This window comes from Ictidomys tridecemlineatus, chromosome 3, assembly GCF_052094955.1.
Source record: "Ictidomys tridecemlineatus isolate mIctTri1 chromosome 3, mIctTri1.hap1, whole genome shotgun sequence".
NCBI lineage: Eukaryota > Metazoa > Chordata > Mammalia > Rodentia > Sciuridae > Ictidomys > Ictidomys tridecemlineatus.
Genome location: NC_135479.1, coordinates 6,662,901 through 6,680,953, shown reverse-complemented (window position 1 = coordinate 6,680,953; position 18,053 = coordinate 6,662,901). Strand labels below are relative to the sequence as shown.

The window sequence follows — 18,053 nt, the reverse complement described above, 5'->3', positions numbered from 1 at the left end:
TCAGTTCATTCCACTGTCTCTCCTGCTCCCATCCCCCTCCCTTCCCCTCACTCCCCTTTGTCTGACCCACTGAACTTCTATTCTTCTCTCCCCGCCTCATTGTGTGTTAGCATCTGCATACCAGAGAGAACACTGGCCTTTGGTTTGCTGGGACTGGCCTATTTCACTTAGCATGAAAGTCTCCAGATCCACCCATTTATCAGCAAAAGTCATAAAGCCATTTCTTTTTATGGCTGAGTAATATTCCACTGTGTATATGATACTGGTCTTGGAAATCAGGATCGGGTCCTCATTCCCTTGGTGCTGAAGACTAAACACCCTAGAAATGCCAAGGCACATGTAGAAAGCAAGTTTTATTTAAGAGAGAGACAGAGACAGACTCCTCTAGAGAGAAAGGGACCCAGAGCTGGGTATCAGCAGGAGTGGGTGTGTCTTGCCTTTCTGTAGATCCCAGGTTCTCCCTCCCTTCCCACCCCCTCTGTTCCTAAGGGCAGGAAAGGAGCCTGGGGGTATCATAAGCACCTCCCTGTGTGGGGGCAGCAGTTCCCCGAGGCGTTAGTAACCCATTTCCTTTTCTTTGATAATTGGCCAATTACCCCCATCCTGTCTAGGCTGACCACCTGTCCTCCACCTGTCTCACATACTTACCTCATTTTCTCTATCCATTCATCTGCTGAAGGGCAGCTAGGATGGTTCCATAGCTTAGCTTATGAATAGAAGGGTCTTTTAATATAAAAACTATAGAATATCTATTTGTTGTAGAAAAAATTAAATATAGGCAAACATTAAAAAATAATGCCAAATGTTTTTCCTTATAAAATGTTGATTAAGAAACATGCCCTCTCTGCATGTGTATGAGTGTTGGGGATCAAACCCAGCGCCTCCCCATGCTGGGTAAGCACTCCACAACTTGCACACCCCCAGCCCCCGGGGTGATTTTTATAAAAGCTATAATTTGGGCTGGGGCTGTAGCTCAGCGGTACAGTGCCTGCCTCGCACATGTGAGGCACTGATTCGATCCTCAGCACCACATAAAAATAAATAAAGATTTTTTTAAAAATCCTTTTTAAAAAAGCTATAACTCACACACTATGAAACTCGGCCTCCTGAAGCGTCCATTCCGTGGCTCTTAGCAGAACCCAAGATGGGGCCACCACTAATTTCAGCACATTTTCATCCTCCCACCAAACCCGATACCCAGCACGCGTGGCCCATCCCTGCCCCAGGCCTGGCGACCCCCACCTGCTTGCTGTCCCTGCGGCTGGCTCGCTCCCGACACCTCACAAAGATGGAATCATCTGCTCCCTCCACTCCCCGTCTGTCCTGGAGGCTGCCCGGGTTCTAGTGGCCTCGGGGCCTCATCCCTTGTTACATTCTGTTAGGTAGCATCTGGCAATGAGCAGTGACCTGGGGGCAAGGTCACAAGTGTTCTTTAAATGGTTTTAGGGTCTTTAAACTACTTTCTAAGTGGATGAGAAAGCAAAGATGGTGGTTGATTTGTAGAAAATAAACAGAAGCAAATGGAAAACTGTCAAAGGAAAAGGGTTCGTGGATCTAACTCCAGGGGTCCACTGGGGTTGGTGAGAAGGGGGCATGGTGGCCCAGGGGTCTCTGTTCGTCTGGGACGAAGGGTTCCTGAGTAGCGCAGGCGCACTAAGGTAACTTCTAACCAGCGTGGACCCCATGCCACCTTCACATGGGACTGACTTGTTAGTCGTGACTTGTGGCCCCCTGAATAGGATGGCCACCAGGGCAGTTCCCCCGAGGTCAAGGAGGGTCAAACCCACCGCCCACGGGAGGGAGGAGGTGAACATCTGGTTGGCTGAGGGTGCAGAGGGGGTCCCTGTCCCTGGTAAAGGTCAGTCACAACTCAGAGAGGCTCTGCCCCTTGGTCCTTCTCTGCTGGGAGCCGGGCCCCTGTCTCTCTGTGCCCTCTCTGGGGCCTTACTGTGCTTTTCCTTCACTTTCACTTATTAACAAAGTTCTCTCCGTGGCCTTTGGCGTCTGACTGGAATCTTCTTTCCCGGAACACAAGAGCCGAGGTTTGGGTTCCAGCTCCCCCTCTCCTGGGACAATTCTCCCGTGTGCATGGGAGATAGGAATTCAGGGAGGCACACCAAGAGGATCCCGAGTCTCAGGGAAATGGCCATAAACTGCTGAAACAGGGAGATGCCCATGAGCCTTTGAAATGCAAACCAAGCATTTGTGAGCCACTGGCCCAAGTCCTGAGATGTGCCTGGCCCTGCCCTGTCTGCAGAAAGCGATTTGAGGATAATACCCAAGTGCTCAAAAACCTGGCTCCAAGTTGGGTCACCCCACCCTGAGCCCACCTCTAGTCCAGCCCTAGCAATTGTCCCTCTCTGTATGCACACCCCACACCAGGGGGGTGCTGGTCCCCCTCGGAGCAGCCTGTGGCCTTCCTGGAGCGTGTCTTTCTTGTTTACCCCCAAAGCTTCCCACTCTCTAGAAAGCCCACAGTCCCTCGACTGTGTCTCTGCTCTCCTAAAGAAACCTTGGTCTGGGTCTCTGGCTGGCGCCTGCTGGAATTCTTTTCTGTCTTGCATACCAAGATCCCCACTGTCCAGAGCCTCGGTGCTCCTCTCGGGGCCTCCTTGGACATCTGGTGACTGACCTACCCTATTTTGTTCATCTGTTCACCAGTTGGTGGGCATCCGGTTGTGTCCTCCTTTGGCTATTGTGAACATGGCTGCCCTGGGCGTCCATGTACAGGTGTTCATGGGGCAAACATTTTCAATTCTCTTGGCTGTGAACCTGGGAGTAGAATTGCTGCAATCAATTGTGACAACCCAAATTGTCTCCAGACATTTCCCAGATCCTCACCCATTGAGAACTACTGGCTTAAAGGGCACAGTGGCTTATTAAATTAAAACCAAGCCATGGCACCGACCCTTTGAACCTAGAGAACGTTTCATGTCTTTCTCAACTGCCTCCCTCTCCAGCCCCCAAGGTGACCTCTAAGTTGATTGACTTGACCTTCTCTCAGAGCCAAGCCCCTGCTCTTACGCACAACCACCCCGTGCTCCCCATTTCCTCATTCCCTTGCGTAGGGTTTATTTATTAACAGTCTGAGGGGCAACTCCCTGGACAGGAGGGGAAGTAAGCAAGATAAGCGAGGTTCTGCTTCGCTTGCTTCCTCTTCCCCTCCTCCTTCTGCAGGTGGCCAAGCAAACATCTGATGGTGCCCACCGTGCAGTGGGCTCCTGGGTGCTGGACACTTACAGGAAAACCTTCTGGAAGCCAGAGAGTTGCTCCCACCCTGTGTGCGCATGACATGGGAGAGACCAGAGCAGGGTAGTCAGAGCCGGAGCCAGTGCAGCTCGGCCCGAACCCAGGTGTCCAGATCCCACCAGGGACCTCCTAGGGTCCATCAGTCTGGGCAGCTTGTGTCTGTCCTGAGGTGACGGTGCCCAGGCTTTAGCAGGGCGCTTCACGAGCTCGGCTTCAGAAAACACTGTACGCAGCCACAGCGTCCCCTATCTCACTTTCTCAGTCTGGACACTCTTATCGTGGAGTCCACAAGGACTGGAAGACGTGCCCAGGCGAGGGGAGAGTAGAAAATGCTCCGTCACCCTTCCTGATGCTATGTTCAGAAGCTGTTGGTCTTAGCCAGAAGATGGCATTTGATGTCTGACTCTCAGGCCTAACCCACTTGGGTAGCTTGCGTCCCCTCCTCCCGCCGTCCTCAGGGATGTCCCTGGCTCTTCAATGGCTTCGTGTTGTGCCCAAGTCCCCCTCTGTCTGGAAGTCCCCTCTCTCCTCCACCTATGAGACTCCTGCTTATCCTTCAGGGCCCAGGTGAGATGGCCTGTCCTTTGAAGTCCTTGCTGTCCCCCCTTAGAATGCAGCGGAGGTCACCGGGGCAGCCACGTCCATAGCATCCTGTGACACACTTGGAGCCCTTGCTCCTGGGATGGGGATGGTTTGTGGGTGTGAGATCTTGGAGTGCAGGGTGGACTCTTTGTCCCCAGAACCCAGCTCAGTGCCTGGCACACAGTAGACCCCTCCCTGTCTGTGTGCCTGGGGTGACTTCCTGTGCCATGAGAATTTCCCTCAAAACTTCCCCACTTGGGGACAGGACAGGCCCCTGTACCCTGATCCTCCAATGCTGGGAGGCTGAGGAGGACCAGGGGTGGGCATCCTCAGGACCCTCTCCAGCTCCTGTCCCCATCCCAAGAGGATTGTAGCCCAGGGCCACCAACAGAAACACAGGGGGAGTCGTGTCTGATTTCACATTTTCTAGAAGTTACATTAAAAAGATAAAATTAATTTTAGAGGTATATTTGATTTAGCCCAATAAACTCAAATTTTACTTAAATGGAAATCAAATTTATTTTCACTAAAATTAATTTCTGTGCTTTGTTTGATCTGGTCCAACAAGTTCCATAATGTTGGAAATATTTTAAGTTGTGTTTTTCATTCGTTTTCAAAACCTAGGGTGTATTTTAAAATCTAGTGTGCACTGCAATGAGACTGGCCACACCCTCAGGTGACCAAGAGCCTCCTGTGGTCAGTGGTTACCATGTTGGTGAGGATGCCCATGCCCAAGTCCTCAAATCTCCAGCCTAGATCTTTGATCTACTTGCCCACCCCCAGCTGGGGCTTATTTCCAGTGTCTTAGAGGACAAAATAGTGACAGAAAACTTATAAAGCAGGGCCAGGCGTTGTGGCACAAGCCACCAATCCCAGCCATTTGGGAGGCTGAGGCAGGAGGATTGTAAGTTTGAGGGTAGCTTCAGCAATTTAGCAAAATTCTCAGGAATTTAGTGAGACTCTGTTTCAAAGTAAAAAATAAAAAGGACTGGGGATGTGGCTCAGTGGTAAAGTGGCCCTGGGTTCAATCCCCCGTAACAAAGAGAAGGAAAGACTTTCAGGATCGAGGGAAACTTGACTGACAGCCTTATTATAACAAGCAGAATGCACATGGATTCCCCTGTAGAAGCCCCTGAACATGGCCGTCCCCACGTCAGGCACATCAGTCCTGAATCCTGGTTACAGCTCCCGCCTGCCTCTGGCCAGCGGCCCTTCCTCTCCAAGGCCCTGGTCTTTCCCCTTGTGCTCAGCCCAGTGTTCTGCAATAAGAGCCTTCAAGGTTGTGTGCATGTTCTGTGCTTGGTGGGTCGGGAAAGGTTAGAGTGGGACTCTTCCTTCTCACCCTTGCTCTGCGGGACCTGTTGAATTGGCGTTCTCTTACGTTTGGGACATTGATGTCCTATGGTGGGACATGGGTGACATCGGTGCACCTGGATGGAAAGAGGCTGTGGATTCTCTACTATCCTGGAAAAATGATGCTTTGGGGCTTTGTAGGCCTCGTTGATGTGGTGGCAGATAGTCGTGGACCAAGGACCCACGACGGGGACATATCACCAAATGAGAGGCCCCAAGACACATTGGAATGTTCCTCTTTGGAAGTCAGATGATGAGTGACCTCCTATGCCATCTCTGGTCACTCTGGAAAAACAGCTCATCACCAGAGCATGATAAGGGGTGTCTGGGACAAGGGCCCAGCCAGGCAGCTCTGTCCAAGGCTTCCACAGCCACCTAGAGGGGACCTCTGGATGGGGACTCTGAGCTCTGCCTGGCAGAATTTCCTCCACTTCCTGGTCTCAGGCTGGCAATGCCTGTCTTTGGCTGATGCTGCCTGAGGATGCCTTTCTGGGGTCAGGGAGAAGAGCTGGGTTAAGGCCCACTAGCATTTGAGGGACAGCCGTTCCCTGAAGAAGAGATTTGAAGAGAAGTCGGCAGTGGAATGGAGTCCTCATATTGATGGCCAGGACCAGTCTCCTGGGTTGCCCCAAGGACCCGGGAGGGAATGATGACCTACGCCAGACTTCAGCTGTGGGGACCTGGTGCCCTCACAGAGCCTTGTGTCACCAAACAAGGTGACATGGCCTTGGAGGAGACTGAGCTGAGTGGCCGAGGAGAGGAGGAAAGCATTAAGTTCCCAAGGCTGCAGCCCACAGAGGACCCTGGGCCTTGAGAGATGGGGGTGAGAACAGGGAGAGGGGTGTGTTCTCCCAGACCAAGGCACAGAATCCAGGGAGACCAAGGGGAGCCGGAGAAGAGAGGGGCAGGGCCTTTAGAGCCACCTGTAGCGGTTGTTTATGGCCACTTTCTACCCAACTTCCAGGCCCACATGGGGCCGCCATCTTGTCTGGGTGTGAGTCATGGTCCCAGTCACGGGTTGGTCTGAGGGTGGAGGCGGGAGTCTGATCTGGCCAATGGGAATGCTCCACAAGGAGGGGTTCTGGTTTTCTTCCTTGGAAGCTCTGCGTCTAGGTGCCGTGGCTGTGTGCTGGGGACTCCCTGGGACCCGGAGGAGAGCCCGCGTAGGATGCTGAGGACAGCGAGGAACCTGCACCAGGCAACTCCCGGGACGGCCCCAGGGGCCAAGCAAACCCCCTCAAAGGCCAAAGTGAGGAAGGGGCGGCCGCCCTGAGCCGAGTGCCCAGGGGCCTTGCAGGAGCAGTGGGCTCAGGCGGAAGGCTCCTTCGGCTCCTCAGTGAGATGGCAGACGAGGGGTCCCCTCCCCGTGGGCAAAGGGAAATAATTAAAATGGTATCTGGAGAAGTGGAAATCTAGGGTGGGAGAAGGAAGTGGGAGCCTTCTCTGCTTATCTGACACCTTATACAAAATGAACTCAACGCATTAAAACCATGAAACTCCCAGAAGAAAACGCTTCCGGCCCGGAATTCAGCAAGGATTCCTGAACGTGACAGGTGCAAAAAGCTGAAACAGACAAACGGCGGCTTGTGACATTTTGAAGTATCTGGGCATTAAAAGACACCATCGAAGACTAAAAAGGCAGCCCACAGAACGCAAGAAAGTCTTTGCAAATCAGTATCTGGTAAGGGATTATTTCTAGAACATTCAGAGCTCTGTTAAAACTCAACAAGAAAAAGACTGAACAGCCCAGTATTTATTTATTTTTATGTGGCTGAGGATTGAAGCCAGTGACTCACATGAGTGAGGCGAGTCCTCAGCCACGGAGCCACAGCCCCAGGCCCAGCAGCCTGGTTCAGAAATGGGTCAGGACTCCAATAGACATTTGATGTGCAAATGGCCGGTAAGTACCTGGCAGGACGGTCAGCATCTCCAATTTTAAAACCACAGTGAGCCGTCCCTCACAGCTGTTGTGGAAAACAGCAGAAAATTCTTATGAAGACGTAGGGATATGTCAGCTCCCGTGTCCTATTGATGGGAATGTAAAATGGTGCCATCAGTATGGAAAAGGGTACAGAAATTGGTTTTACTTTTGTATTTCTTATTCTTTATTTTTTAAATTTGTTTTAATTAGTTAAACATGACAGTAGAATGCACTTATAAACTTTGATGTATCATACATAATGGGATATAATTTCTCATTTTTCTGAGTGTACATATTGTAGAATCCCATTGGTCACACAGCCACATACATACATAGAGTAATGATGTCTGTTTCATTCTACAGAAATTGTTTACAAATAAAAAATAGAACTGCCGTATGATCCAGCAATACCACTTCTGAGTATTTATTTCAAAGAATTGAAAACAGAATCTCTAAGTGGTCTTTACACTCCCATGTTCATTGCAGAATCACCCATAATAGCCGAGGTCGAGGAACAACCTTGATGTCCATCAATGGAAGAATGAGTGGATAAAGAAACTGTGGTCTGTTCATACAAGGGAATATTACTCAGCCTTCAAAAGGAGGAAATCCCGTTGTGTGCTGCCAGGTGGATGACCCCTGGGGACAGCGTGCTGGGTACAGTAAGACAGTCTCAGAAGGAAAACTACTACAGGATCCCATGTGTGTGAGGAAGCAAAAGTAATCAATTCACAGAAGCAAAGAGGATAATGGTGGAGCCAGGGGTTGAGGGAGGGCGAATGGCAAGTTGCGTTCAGGGCTTAGAGTTTTAGTGGTGAGTGACGAACACGCCCTTGAGACCTGCCGTACTGCAGGGTGGGTGTGATTAAGGGTTCAGTGTGGGACACTCCTTCCAGTTACGAGAAGACAGGCCCCACATCCCAGGTCCTATAAGGGGCTCCTCACTGTTGTCACTTCCTGGCCGGCTGCTGCTTCTCCAGCCCTGGACCAGCTGGCCTCTGCCTGCACTTCCCCGGGTGGTGCAGTGGCCAGGGGGACGGCCCAGGGCGGGTCCAGGTGGATGGGAAGCCCCTCTCTCCCCGCTGCTCCTCTTTGCTGACACTTGGGTTCTGATCAGGGCTTAGCTTCAGCTGTGTGGGCTGCAGGCCTCCTGCTCCTGCTCCCGACTGGAGCGGTGTCCTGTGGCTCCCGATTGAAATGGTGTCCTGTGGCTCCTGACTGGAGCAGTGTCCTGTGGCTTCTGATTGGAACACTGTCCTGAGGCTTCTGATTGGAGCAGTGTCCTGTGGCTCCGGACTGGAACAGTGTCCTGTGGCTCCCGACTGGAGCAGTGTCCTGTGGCTCCCGATTGGAACCGTGTCCTGTGGCTCCCGATTGGAGCCGTGTCCTGTGGCTCGAGCGTTGACTTCTTCATTTTCCTTTCTGCAGAGAGGGAGCCTATTGGGCAACCTCTGCTGGCCAGCTGTCCTGGGGACTCCAAGGCTCCTTCCCAGAAGTGTGAATGGGGGTGAATTCAGGACAAAGGGTCAGAAGAAGCCTACTGTGCTCCAGCGGCTACCTGCAGGGGAGTGGTGAGCGTGGCCACGCTGTCTCCAAGAGAAGAGTCGGAGACGGCGGGGAAGCCCTGACCCGTGCCACGGTGGGCACCTGCCAGAGGCCCCTCTCCCCAGAGCGCAGCACTTCCCTGAGTCACAGGGCGGGGCCCTGGAGCTGGGGGGCTGTGGGCCTGGTCCCCAGCAGAGTGACTCAGAGCGCCTGGGCCTGGCTTCGGCTCCCTCCTCCCGGGTGCCGAGGGGTTCCCCGCTCACCATGGCCAGAGCCCTCCACTAGGTTCAAAGTCAGACACAGTTTCTCTTTGGCTAAAGGACAAGGGGGGGTTACAGAGCCCCAGTGGGGAGGCAGGCTCCAGCTCCACGCTAGGGACAGGAGGTCCTTGGTCCCCTGCCCCTGAGGTCTGCCTGTTGGGACAACAGGTGGACACTTCCTCAAGGTGACCTTCAAACATTCGCATCCGCGTTTGCTGGCGTGTGGGAGTTGGGGGCACGTCCCACAGGGACCGTTTCCCTCACATGAAGGGAAACGCGCTTCAGGATCAGGGCCCTTGACCTTGTTGGCGCAGTGACCAGTTCCAGGGCGTCCTTGCCGTGGTGAGGTGTTTGAGACATGGTTTCCTCAGCACTGTTAATTATTGAGACGGTTCCCAGCCATTATTTAAAAGGGGCAACATCATTTCTCTGGGATGGTTTCCACCGACCCCCACCCGACCCCCCACCCCCAAGATGGCACCAGGGGCTCAGCAGGGTCCTCAGGAGAAGCCAAGTGGCTGCGCTGAGACAGGAGCAGCCCGACCCCAGGCTGCGGCCCCTGAGCCAGGACGGGGGGAAAAGGGAGGGAGGAGGAAGCAGAGACCCCCTCAGCACGTGGCCTCAGAGCCACGTGGTCCCTGGTGGAGGGGACACCAACCTCTGGCCCTAGAGTCAGGAGCTCACCCAGAACCACCACCCTACAGGAAAGGACCCGTCAGCCAGGGACTCGTGGCCGTCCACCCCACCCCGGTGGCTTAAGAAAATGTGACGGAGAAAACAAAGAGCACTATCAGGTGCTCGGCCAGGAGGGTGTCGCCGGTCCCCGCTGTCTCCTCGGCACCTCTGTTCCCGGCTGTGCATGAGCTTTCCCAGAAGTGGGACGAGGCCGTCGCAGGTTGGGCTCCATCCCAGCAGCCCCTCCGTGAGCCAGCCCCGGGGCGAGTGGGCCTCTGTCCTTGTGAGGTGGACGTGAGGTCCTGGTCCCACGGGAGCCTGTGAGCCCCAGGCCGGCCGAGCTGCGTCCCCGAGCTGTGCAGGGCAGGGCTCAGCCACTGTACCCCAAGGATCCGGGGGACTTCCCCCACAGCCTGGGTCCTCTGAAAACAGGGTCTGGGTGGTTGGCGGGGCTCACCCACCTGCCTACGGAGCCAGGTCTCTGGTCAGAAGTTCAAAGTTCAAATCCCTAAGGACAGACAGCTCCTATTGTTCCTGGGGGGTCCTCTGAGACCCCTTCAGCCAGAGGATGACACTGACCAGGACGAGTAAGATGGGCACCTTCAGGAACACCAGGAGCACGTAGTGGGTCCTGTGGGAGGGACAGCATCAGACCCTGGGCCCTCCAGCCCCATCGCTTCCCACCCCAGACACCAGGGAGCCAGTCGCCATCCGAGCGGAACCTGAGGCTGTGGCCTGAGTCCCACCCTGAAGACCCCAGGGCCTCCCTGTGGTCCACCACAAGGGCTCCTCGGACAGTGAGCGCAGCTGGTCTTACACGGGGCCTTCCTTTCTTTCTCATTTTTCCTTCTGGAACGCTCCTTGGCCCCGTAGGACACCCGGAGGTCACCAGGAACAGTCTGTGTTCTCCAGTCTGCTCTGCCTCATGCCAGCTCCAGGTTGGGAAGTCACTCTCCCTCCCCTGTCCCGGGATTCTTGTGCCCTGCGTGGAGACTGGCACCTTCTCTCCCCTCACCACACACAATGCCACCAGAGCTCTCTCGTTGTCCAGTTGCATGGACCATGATGCTTACAGAGGCCAGTTCTGCAGAGCGGTTTTCTGGCAGGAGCCAGAACGGGGAGATGGTGGGTGAGGAGTAACGGGGACAAGGGGCTTGGGATCTCAGCTCTGGCTGTAACAGGCCACTGGCATCTGGTGACAGGACATGGCAAGAGTTCCATGGAAGGGCCCCAGGTGGCGGGCAGAGAAAGGCCTCCAGGGACTCACCTCTTGTGGGAGCCAGAGGACATCTCCAGATTGTGGGCAGTGGGCCAGGCTACTGGTTCAGAAGATGTAGCATCTGTTCTCTCTAGACACAGGCAAAGCCGCCACGGGTTACGGGTACAGACCAGGCATGGTCCCACCCCGCCAGCCCTCACCAGGACACCCCCCTTCCCCGTCTCTCTGAATACAGCCCTCAGCCTTCAGTTGAACCACCTCCCTCCCAACACAGCCATTTCCCTTCATTTTCAGGAATGGCAGGAAGGAGTCAAAATTAAATAAGAGCCGGGAGTGGCGGTGCACGCCTGTAATCCCAGAGGCTCAGGAGGCTGAGGCAGGAGGATGGAGAGTTCAAAGCCAGCCTCAGCAAAGGCCAGGTGCTAAGCAACTCAGGGAGACCCTGTCTCTACATAAAATGTAAAATAGGGCTGTGCCCAGTGCCCCCGAGTTCAATCCTCAGCCCCAGGTGGCGGGCAGAGAAAGCCCTCCAGGGAGGAGCCAGAGGACCTCCCGAGACTGTGGGCAGGGGGCCAGCCTACTGGTTTGGAAGATGTAGCATGTCCTCACTAGAGGACACATGGTGTCCCCCCCAAAAAAATATTACACAGGAAAAAACACCACAGTTCCCTCTGGGTGGGGGAGATGCATCGCTCCATTCTCTCTCCACTTACGGCTGGTCGGGGGGAAAACAATCCCCAGTCCTTTCCACTCAATTAGTACCTGAGCAGGACTTAAATGGAAGGTTCTAGAAATGGGGTGCCTAATGATTGGTGGGGTGAGGGAGGGGGACCTGCAGGCTGGGAAGTAAGAGGGCACATCCCGGCTAGACCGTGAGCAGTGCTGCGGGGAATGGCACTTTGTATGAGAGACGTCGAAGGCAGCTCGAGGGTTCCTGAGGCCAGCTGGGCACTGAGTGTCCCTGACCCGCAGTTCCCTTTATTGTAGTCCTCGGCCTGGCAGAGCCCTCTGGAAGGTCCCAGGCCTCGGTCAGGCTAGGCAGCCGCTGACCGAGCTCTGGCACTTGCGGTCCTGTTGGTGCCTCTGGTCACTGCACAGACGTGGGCCCCCCACTGCAGACCCCTAAGTGACTTCTCCCTAAAGCTGCCCCCTGGGCACACTCTGTGATCTCTCAGACTCGCCCACATTCTTACTCGGCCCTCCTCCTGTCCCCACAGGTCCTCTCTGGTTCCCCCGTGTGGTAGCTCTAGGCATCTTGCTTATCCTCTCTGTACCCCACGTCACCCAGGGCCAGCCCCTGTGTCCATCACTCATCCCAACCTAACAACACGGGGCCTCCTGGGAAGCTGGCACCGTACACATCGCCGTCCAGGGAGACCCAGTGGTCCCTGGGCTGAGGATCAGCTGACTGCGGGTGGACGTAGGGACAGAGGTTTCTCAGGTGGCAGGAGGAGGAGGAGGAGGAGGAGGAGGAGGAGGAGGAGGAGGAGGAGGAGGAGGAAGGGACGTCTTTGTCTCGCCCTCCGGCTCTGCCTGTCTGCCGTGTCCCAGGCTCTCTGGGGTTTCCCTTCAGCCCTTGGGGAGGAGGGGGAGGAGGGGGAGCAGGGGGAGGAGGGGGAGGAGGAGGAGGAGGGGGAGCAGGGGGAGCAGGGGGAGCAGGCGTCCCGTCCTGAGCACAAGGCCTCCTGGTGCAGACGAGAAAGTCTTTACCTGGGTAAACGGTCACTCTTACTCGTGTCCCAAGGTCAGTTCCACTTTTCTTGATCCCACACCAGTAAGTGTCCATGTCGTCACGCTGGAGCTTCTCCATGGTCACCGTGAATGAGTGGTCTCTCTGATCGTCCACGATGGACACGCGGCCTTGCTTCTCTTCCTGCTCCGAGCCTCTGGTTTGAACGAGGATGTGGCACGTGCGCCAGTACCTTCCGCGGCACCACCACTTCTGATAATTCGTCCACTGTGGGCTGTAGTGACACTGCACGGTCAGTGACCCCTGCTCTCGGCCTTGCACATGCTTTGGACCTTGGATGGAGAAACATCCTGGAAAACAGAATCCCAAGATCTGGCCCCTGCTGCCCCGAGTCAGGTGATGCCCAGAGCCTGGACCAGGGTCCCAGCCACCCCCACCATCCCAACAGGCCCCCTCCTACACCCCCTCCTCCAAGGTCCAGCCTCCAGGTCAAGGTCCTGACCCCCGGCCTCTCCAGCCTCATCTCCCTAGGCCTAATGCAGTATGGGACACTCCTGAGCCTCTGTGGCCACCTGGTCCTCTCAGGGCTGTTCTCACCTGATCTTCTTTGGCTGCTCTAGGGGGTCTCTAGGGTGCCAAGCCGAGCCTCTCCTCTCCCTGTCCCTAAGTCTCCATGTCACCCGGGCGTGTCGGTGAGTCTCTAACTAGCTCTCTGGTTGTAGCGCTTGCCAGTTTCTGCAGCGTGAGTGTTCCCATCATGGCTGATGCCAGGCTCTGCTGTGATGTCACAGCTGAGGGGAGATGCCCAAGACCAACTCTCATCGTGTGTCAGTATGAACTGGAGGCACCCAAGTCTCACGTCCGGAGGCTGCGTCTCACCTCGACTCACGTGGCCTCGCGGAGGGTTCTCCCCACATCCGTGGCTCCAGTGACTGCCCGTGTCCTGGTGTCCCCAAGCCCCTATTTGCCACTCCAGTTCTGTCCCGAGCTCCAGCCCATTTACAGATCCCCACTGGACATGTGGACCCCAGTTCAGTCTCAGAGGCTGACAAGCCGCCTCTCACCAGAAGCTACTCTTTGAGGTCCTCTGTGGGGATTCAGTGGGGACAGAGTAGCAAAGGCCCCACAGAGGCTCAAGGTTAGAGAGGGGTCTGTGCTGAGCGGGGATCTGGTTCGACTCCCTCCAGCTGCCTAAATTCACAGGGCTCTTTCCTTCCGATGGCCACTTGTTCCCTGGGCACAGGAAGTGGATGAAGGAGCAGAGAGTCACAGCAGAGGCCTTCCGTGGCGTGTCTCGGCCTCAGTGTGGGGTCTCCACAGGACGAGGCAGGTGTGTAGCACCAGCAGGTGCCGCCTCCCTGTACCTCTAGGTTCCCCCTGAACCCGTTTTGTTTACTTGAGGTTTGTGCTTGTGGTCAGCAGAATAACGCTCTCCACCCAAGGGAAACTGAGGTCCCACTGTGACCCTCGACCCCTCACATGGGCAAAGGGGCTTTGCATTTGATGAAGGATCTTGAGATGAGGGATTATCCTGTGGGTCCTCACAGTGAGTGTTGGAAGAGAGTCAGGGTGGAAGGTGCTCGGGGCTGGATTTGAAGATGGAGGAGGGGCTGTGGCCCAGGGGAGCAGACGGCTTCTGGAGAAGGCAGGGAACAGGTCTCCCCAGGACCTCCGGAGGGACACAAACTGGAGCTTAGCTGGTGGGACCATTCCAGACTCTGGAGCTTCAGAACAGAGAGACCACGGACCTGTGTTGTACCAAGCCTCTGAGTTTATGATCATTGGTGACTGCAGTCATTCAGGGGCGAATCAGATGACTGGTACACTTTCCATCAGCAGAACCGACTTTGTGACTTTCGACCATCCACCCTGTTATGGAGCCGACTGGAGAACTTGGCATCGTCACTGATTCTGTCCTCTCCCTCGCTCCCCAGAAGCGACTGGCAATCACTCCGTGAACCCTGCCGTGGAAATGCTCCTCAGAATGACCCCCATCCTGCAGCCTCTTGCCGTCACAGTAAACTTTGGACACAGAAGATATATCTCCCACAGCTGGTTGGGAAACCCTGGGTCAGTTACTTCACCTCTCTGAGGCTTGCTTCCTTGTTTGTAAAGTGGCCGTGCTTCTCTCTGCCTTACGCAGGCTGGGAGGAGACTTGGTGTGCATCCAACACCAGGCCGATGGGGCTTGTTCTGTCAGTGACCTGCTCAACAGGCCAGAACCTGGTTTGGTGCTTGGATCATGGCAGCAGCACCCAGAGAAGTCCAGAGCACCGCCCTCCCCTCTCCTCTCCATGTGGCTGCCAGAGTTACGCACTGAGCTGCGATTGCTCCGAGCTCAGGAGTCTTCCTAGACCTCTCCTGCAGCTGCGCCACTGCTTCCATTTGGCGCTGAGTCTTTGGGAAGCTGGATTCCACTTCTCTCCTCCCGCTGCTCCCCTGACCCTCCATCCGGAGCCCCAATGCCGCGTTGCTATCTCATTCTGGCTGTTCTCTTCCTGCCTTCCCTGCCAGGACGATCACTCCCAGAGAACAGAGGTTCCATGTTCTCTTTTTCTCCCTTCCCCACCCCCAGTCTCAGGCTCTCGCTCAGTGTCTGGCTCAGGATCATTTTTGGCAAGGCAGCCATCACAATCTCAGACACAGTCCTCTCAATTCCGGCACTCGCGGGAGTTTCCACGGCCAAGGACGATGGAGAGAAGGATGTTGGCCGCATTGGCCAGGTGACCGTGGGAAACTCACCTGCCACCCACAGGGACTGCCCCAACAGACTGTGGGCCATGCATCACATGGTGAAAAGGGAAAGACAGACCTCCAGACAGTGAAGGGAAAGATGTCCCATATACCTTGTTATTCTTATGTTCCTTTTTAGGTTGGTGAATGGAGTTTATATGATTCCATTTCTGTTTTTTTTTTCTACATTACACACATAGAGAAATGTGGAAACAGGTTTTCAACTTTCAAAGGTGGTCAGTCCTGAGGCTGGGCTGTGTGGGGGACATTTCTGTGACTCATACATTTTGATTGGGTTGAGATGTCTGCCTCGCCAAGAACAGATCCAACAACAAGGGGAAACCTTAAATATAAACCAGGAGTCAATTAGGAGAAGGGCTGCAGGAAGGGGCAACGGCTGCAAGTTAAAATCCAGGGTCAGGGTGGCACATGGGATGCTTTCTTTTAAAAAAAAATGAAACGAGGGGCCGGGGCCGGGGCTCAGCGGTAGCACACTTGCCGGGCATGAGTGAGGCACTGGGCTCGATTCTCTGCACCCTATGTAAATAAATAAAGTAAAGGCCCATCAACAACTCAAAAGTACTAAAAATGAAGTAGAAAGGCAACAGTAGAAAGGAGGGACCCGCGGAGACTGTTCCCACCAGCCATCGCCAGGAGCAGGAGGGACACAGCGGTCCAGGTCTCCCAGCCTCGGTTACGGTGCCCAATGGGCAGGCGCTCAGTGTGGTCAGGCCAGTTACCAGGCTGCCCAGGAGCAGCTGTGGATCAGGCCTGTCTGCGAGATCCAGAGGTGGCTGGGGGCAGGGTGGAGGTGATGGGCAGCAGCCACCTCTGAGCCGAGCTCTGGGACCGGAGCATAAGGCTGCTCACACCTCAGTGTTTCATCTTGGGAGGTGTCCACTTGCCCCTCTGTGTCGATTCTGCAGGAAAGTTTACAGAGTTCTTGTGTGAATGGCCTAGATGGCTGTCCTCTGTGGGTGGAAGAGCGTGTGTGTGTGATTGTGAATGAGTGTGCGACACTGAGGTGTGCCTGGGGTGACTGCGTGTGCCCTAGTCCACTGCCTGGGTGTGTGTGCGCAGCGTGCCGGCTCATGCTCAGCCCCGCCATGCCTTCTTCAGCCTCCGCAAAAGCCGGGGGTTGGGATTAGGAGAAGGAGCCGCTGGGATGGCCAAACTCTGATGCAAATCTGGCTGGGAGCCAGCAGACATCCCCAGTGCTGTCCTCTGAACTGGGCACCATGCGGGGACCTGCTGGATGAAGAGAGCTGCGGCTCAGCCAGGCCACTGGCGCCATAGTAAGATCAGCAGCAGCAGGACGAGTCCAGGATGCCCAGCCCTGCTCTCTGGGCTGAATTGCAGAATCCTCCAAATCTAGACCTGGGAGGGCCTCGGAGACTCTCCCTTCACACTCGAAATCCGGGTCCCAGGGCGGGGACTGTCTCTGAATGCCCTGGTGTGCTCTTTCAGGCAGGCACCCGAGGACCAGCCTGTGCCGTGTGGTCAGGTCCCAGGCCCTGAGGGGACCGTGGGCCCACACGCTGCCTACACTGTCAAACCTCCAGATGTCCCTCAAGTCCTTGAGGTGTCCATAAGGTCTCCATGGACAGGAAGATACCCCCTTCCTGCTGGCTCCTGGGAGTCTTCTTTCAGAAAGTCTGTTGCTGGGCCTGACATCCAAAGCCCCTGCTGTCTCCTCTCCTGCGTTCCCCTCCCCACATCTAACACAGCCTCCTTGGCACCTGCACCCTGAGAGCTGCTCTGCACGGGGTCCCCTTCCTTTCCCAGCCTGCGTCCCTTCTCCCAGGCAGCGCCTCGCCCTGGAGGACCCCCCTCTGCTCCCTGGAGGGGTGGCCTCTGACCCGCTTTCTCTGGCTCCCGGAGGGGGGTGGCCTCGTCCTCTGAGCGCACCTCTGCCAGTGCCTTATTCCCTGCCCTGGGTTGTCGTTGGCACTGTGTCTCTCCCACTCAGCCCAGTGGGTCTTTAGGGCCACCCCATTTCCCTCTTCCCTCCTGAGCTCAGGGCTGATGCTTATCTCTGTGTGGGACTCACGGCCCTGCTGCTGGGTGAACTCACAAACTTCTCCCTCCTGAACTGGACAGCTCTCCAGTGCCCTCTGCCCCCTGCTCTGCTCTGCCACACCAAGCCCCAGGCCCCAGCTGCACTCACCTGCCAGGCTGAGCAGGAGCAGAGCTCCGGGCAGCCACATGGTCCCCTCCCAGCTCCTTGCCCCTCCGACTAGGACAGCACCAGCGCAGACCTCAGCTGCACTCTCCGCTGAGCCAGGCTCACCCCTCCTGCACGTCCAGGTTGACTTGAATTTCCTCCTCATCACTTCCTTTTATAGAGCGGGTATTTCCTGCTCTCAGTTATTCAGCAAAAGGGGCGTCCTCTCTTGGCAGAGCTTCATCCTGGGTCAAGAGCGTCCTCCCTAGGTAGGACAGAGGAGGCAAGGGGACTGTGCAGGGAGGGGAAGGCAGGGGAGAGGAGTCTGCAGACAGCTGGGGGACAGCTGGCCTACCAGACCTCGGATCAGGGGCACAACACCCCAGGTGCCAACTCCAGAAGAGGATCTGCACTACAGGGATAGTCCCCCAACTGTCAGGAAACCCCCAACTCAGGTGTCAGGGGGCTGTGCTCAGCAAGCCTGGAGACGCATTTACTCAGGGGTTGCAGCCAACTGCATAAAAATGCAGGCTGTGGGACCAGACAGACCTGGCTCTTGCCCCATGGATAAGCTGCGTGACTCTAGACAACTTATTTAAAACTCAGGGGGTTTTATTGATAAGTTGGGCTCATCACAATTGGTTAAGAGAAGTAAATGAGAA

General features: G+C 55.5%; 1 protein-coding gene across 1 annotated transcript; it reads right to left on the bottom strand.

Moving 5' to 3' along the window:
* Window positions 1–9,436: 9,436 nt before the first annotated feature.
* Window positions 9,437–17,546, bottom strand: Cd300lb (CD300 molecule like family member b). Its single transcript, XM_078041743.1, has 4 exons — window positions 17,395–17,546; window positions 12,515–12,844; window positions 10,853–10,934; window positions 9,437–10,216 (listed from the first exon to the last, which is right to left on the bottom strand). The coding sequence occupies exons 1-4, from the start codon at window positions 17,432–17,434 to the stop codon at window positions 10,111–10,113; spliced, it is 558 nt and encodes a 185-aa protein (XP_077897869.1). The 5' UTR covers window positions 17,435–17,546; the 3' UTR covers window positions 9,437–10,110.
* Window positions 17,547–18,053: the final 507 nt, after the last annotated feature.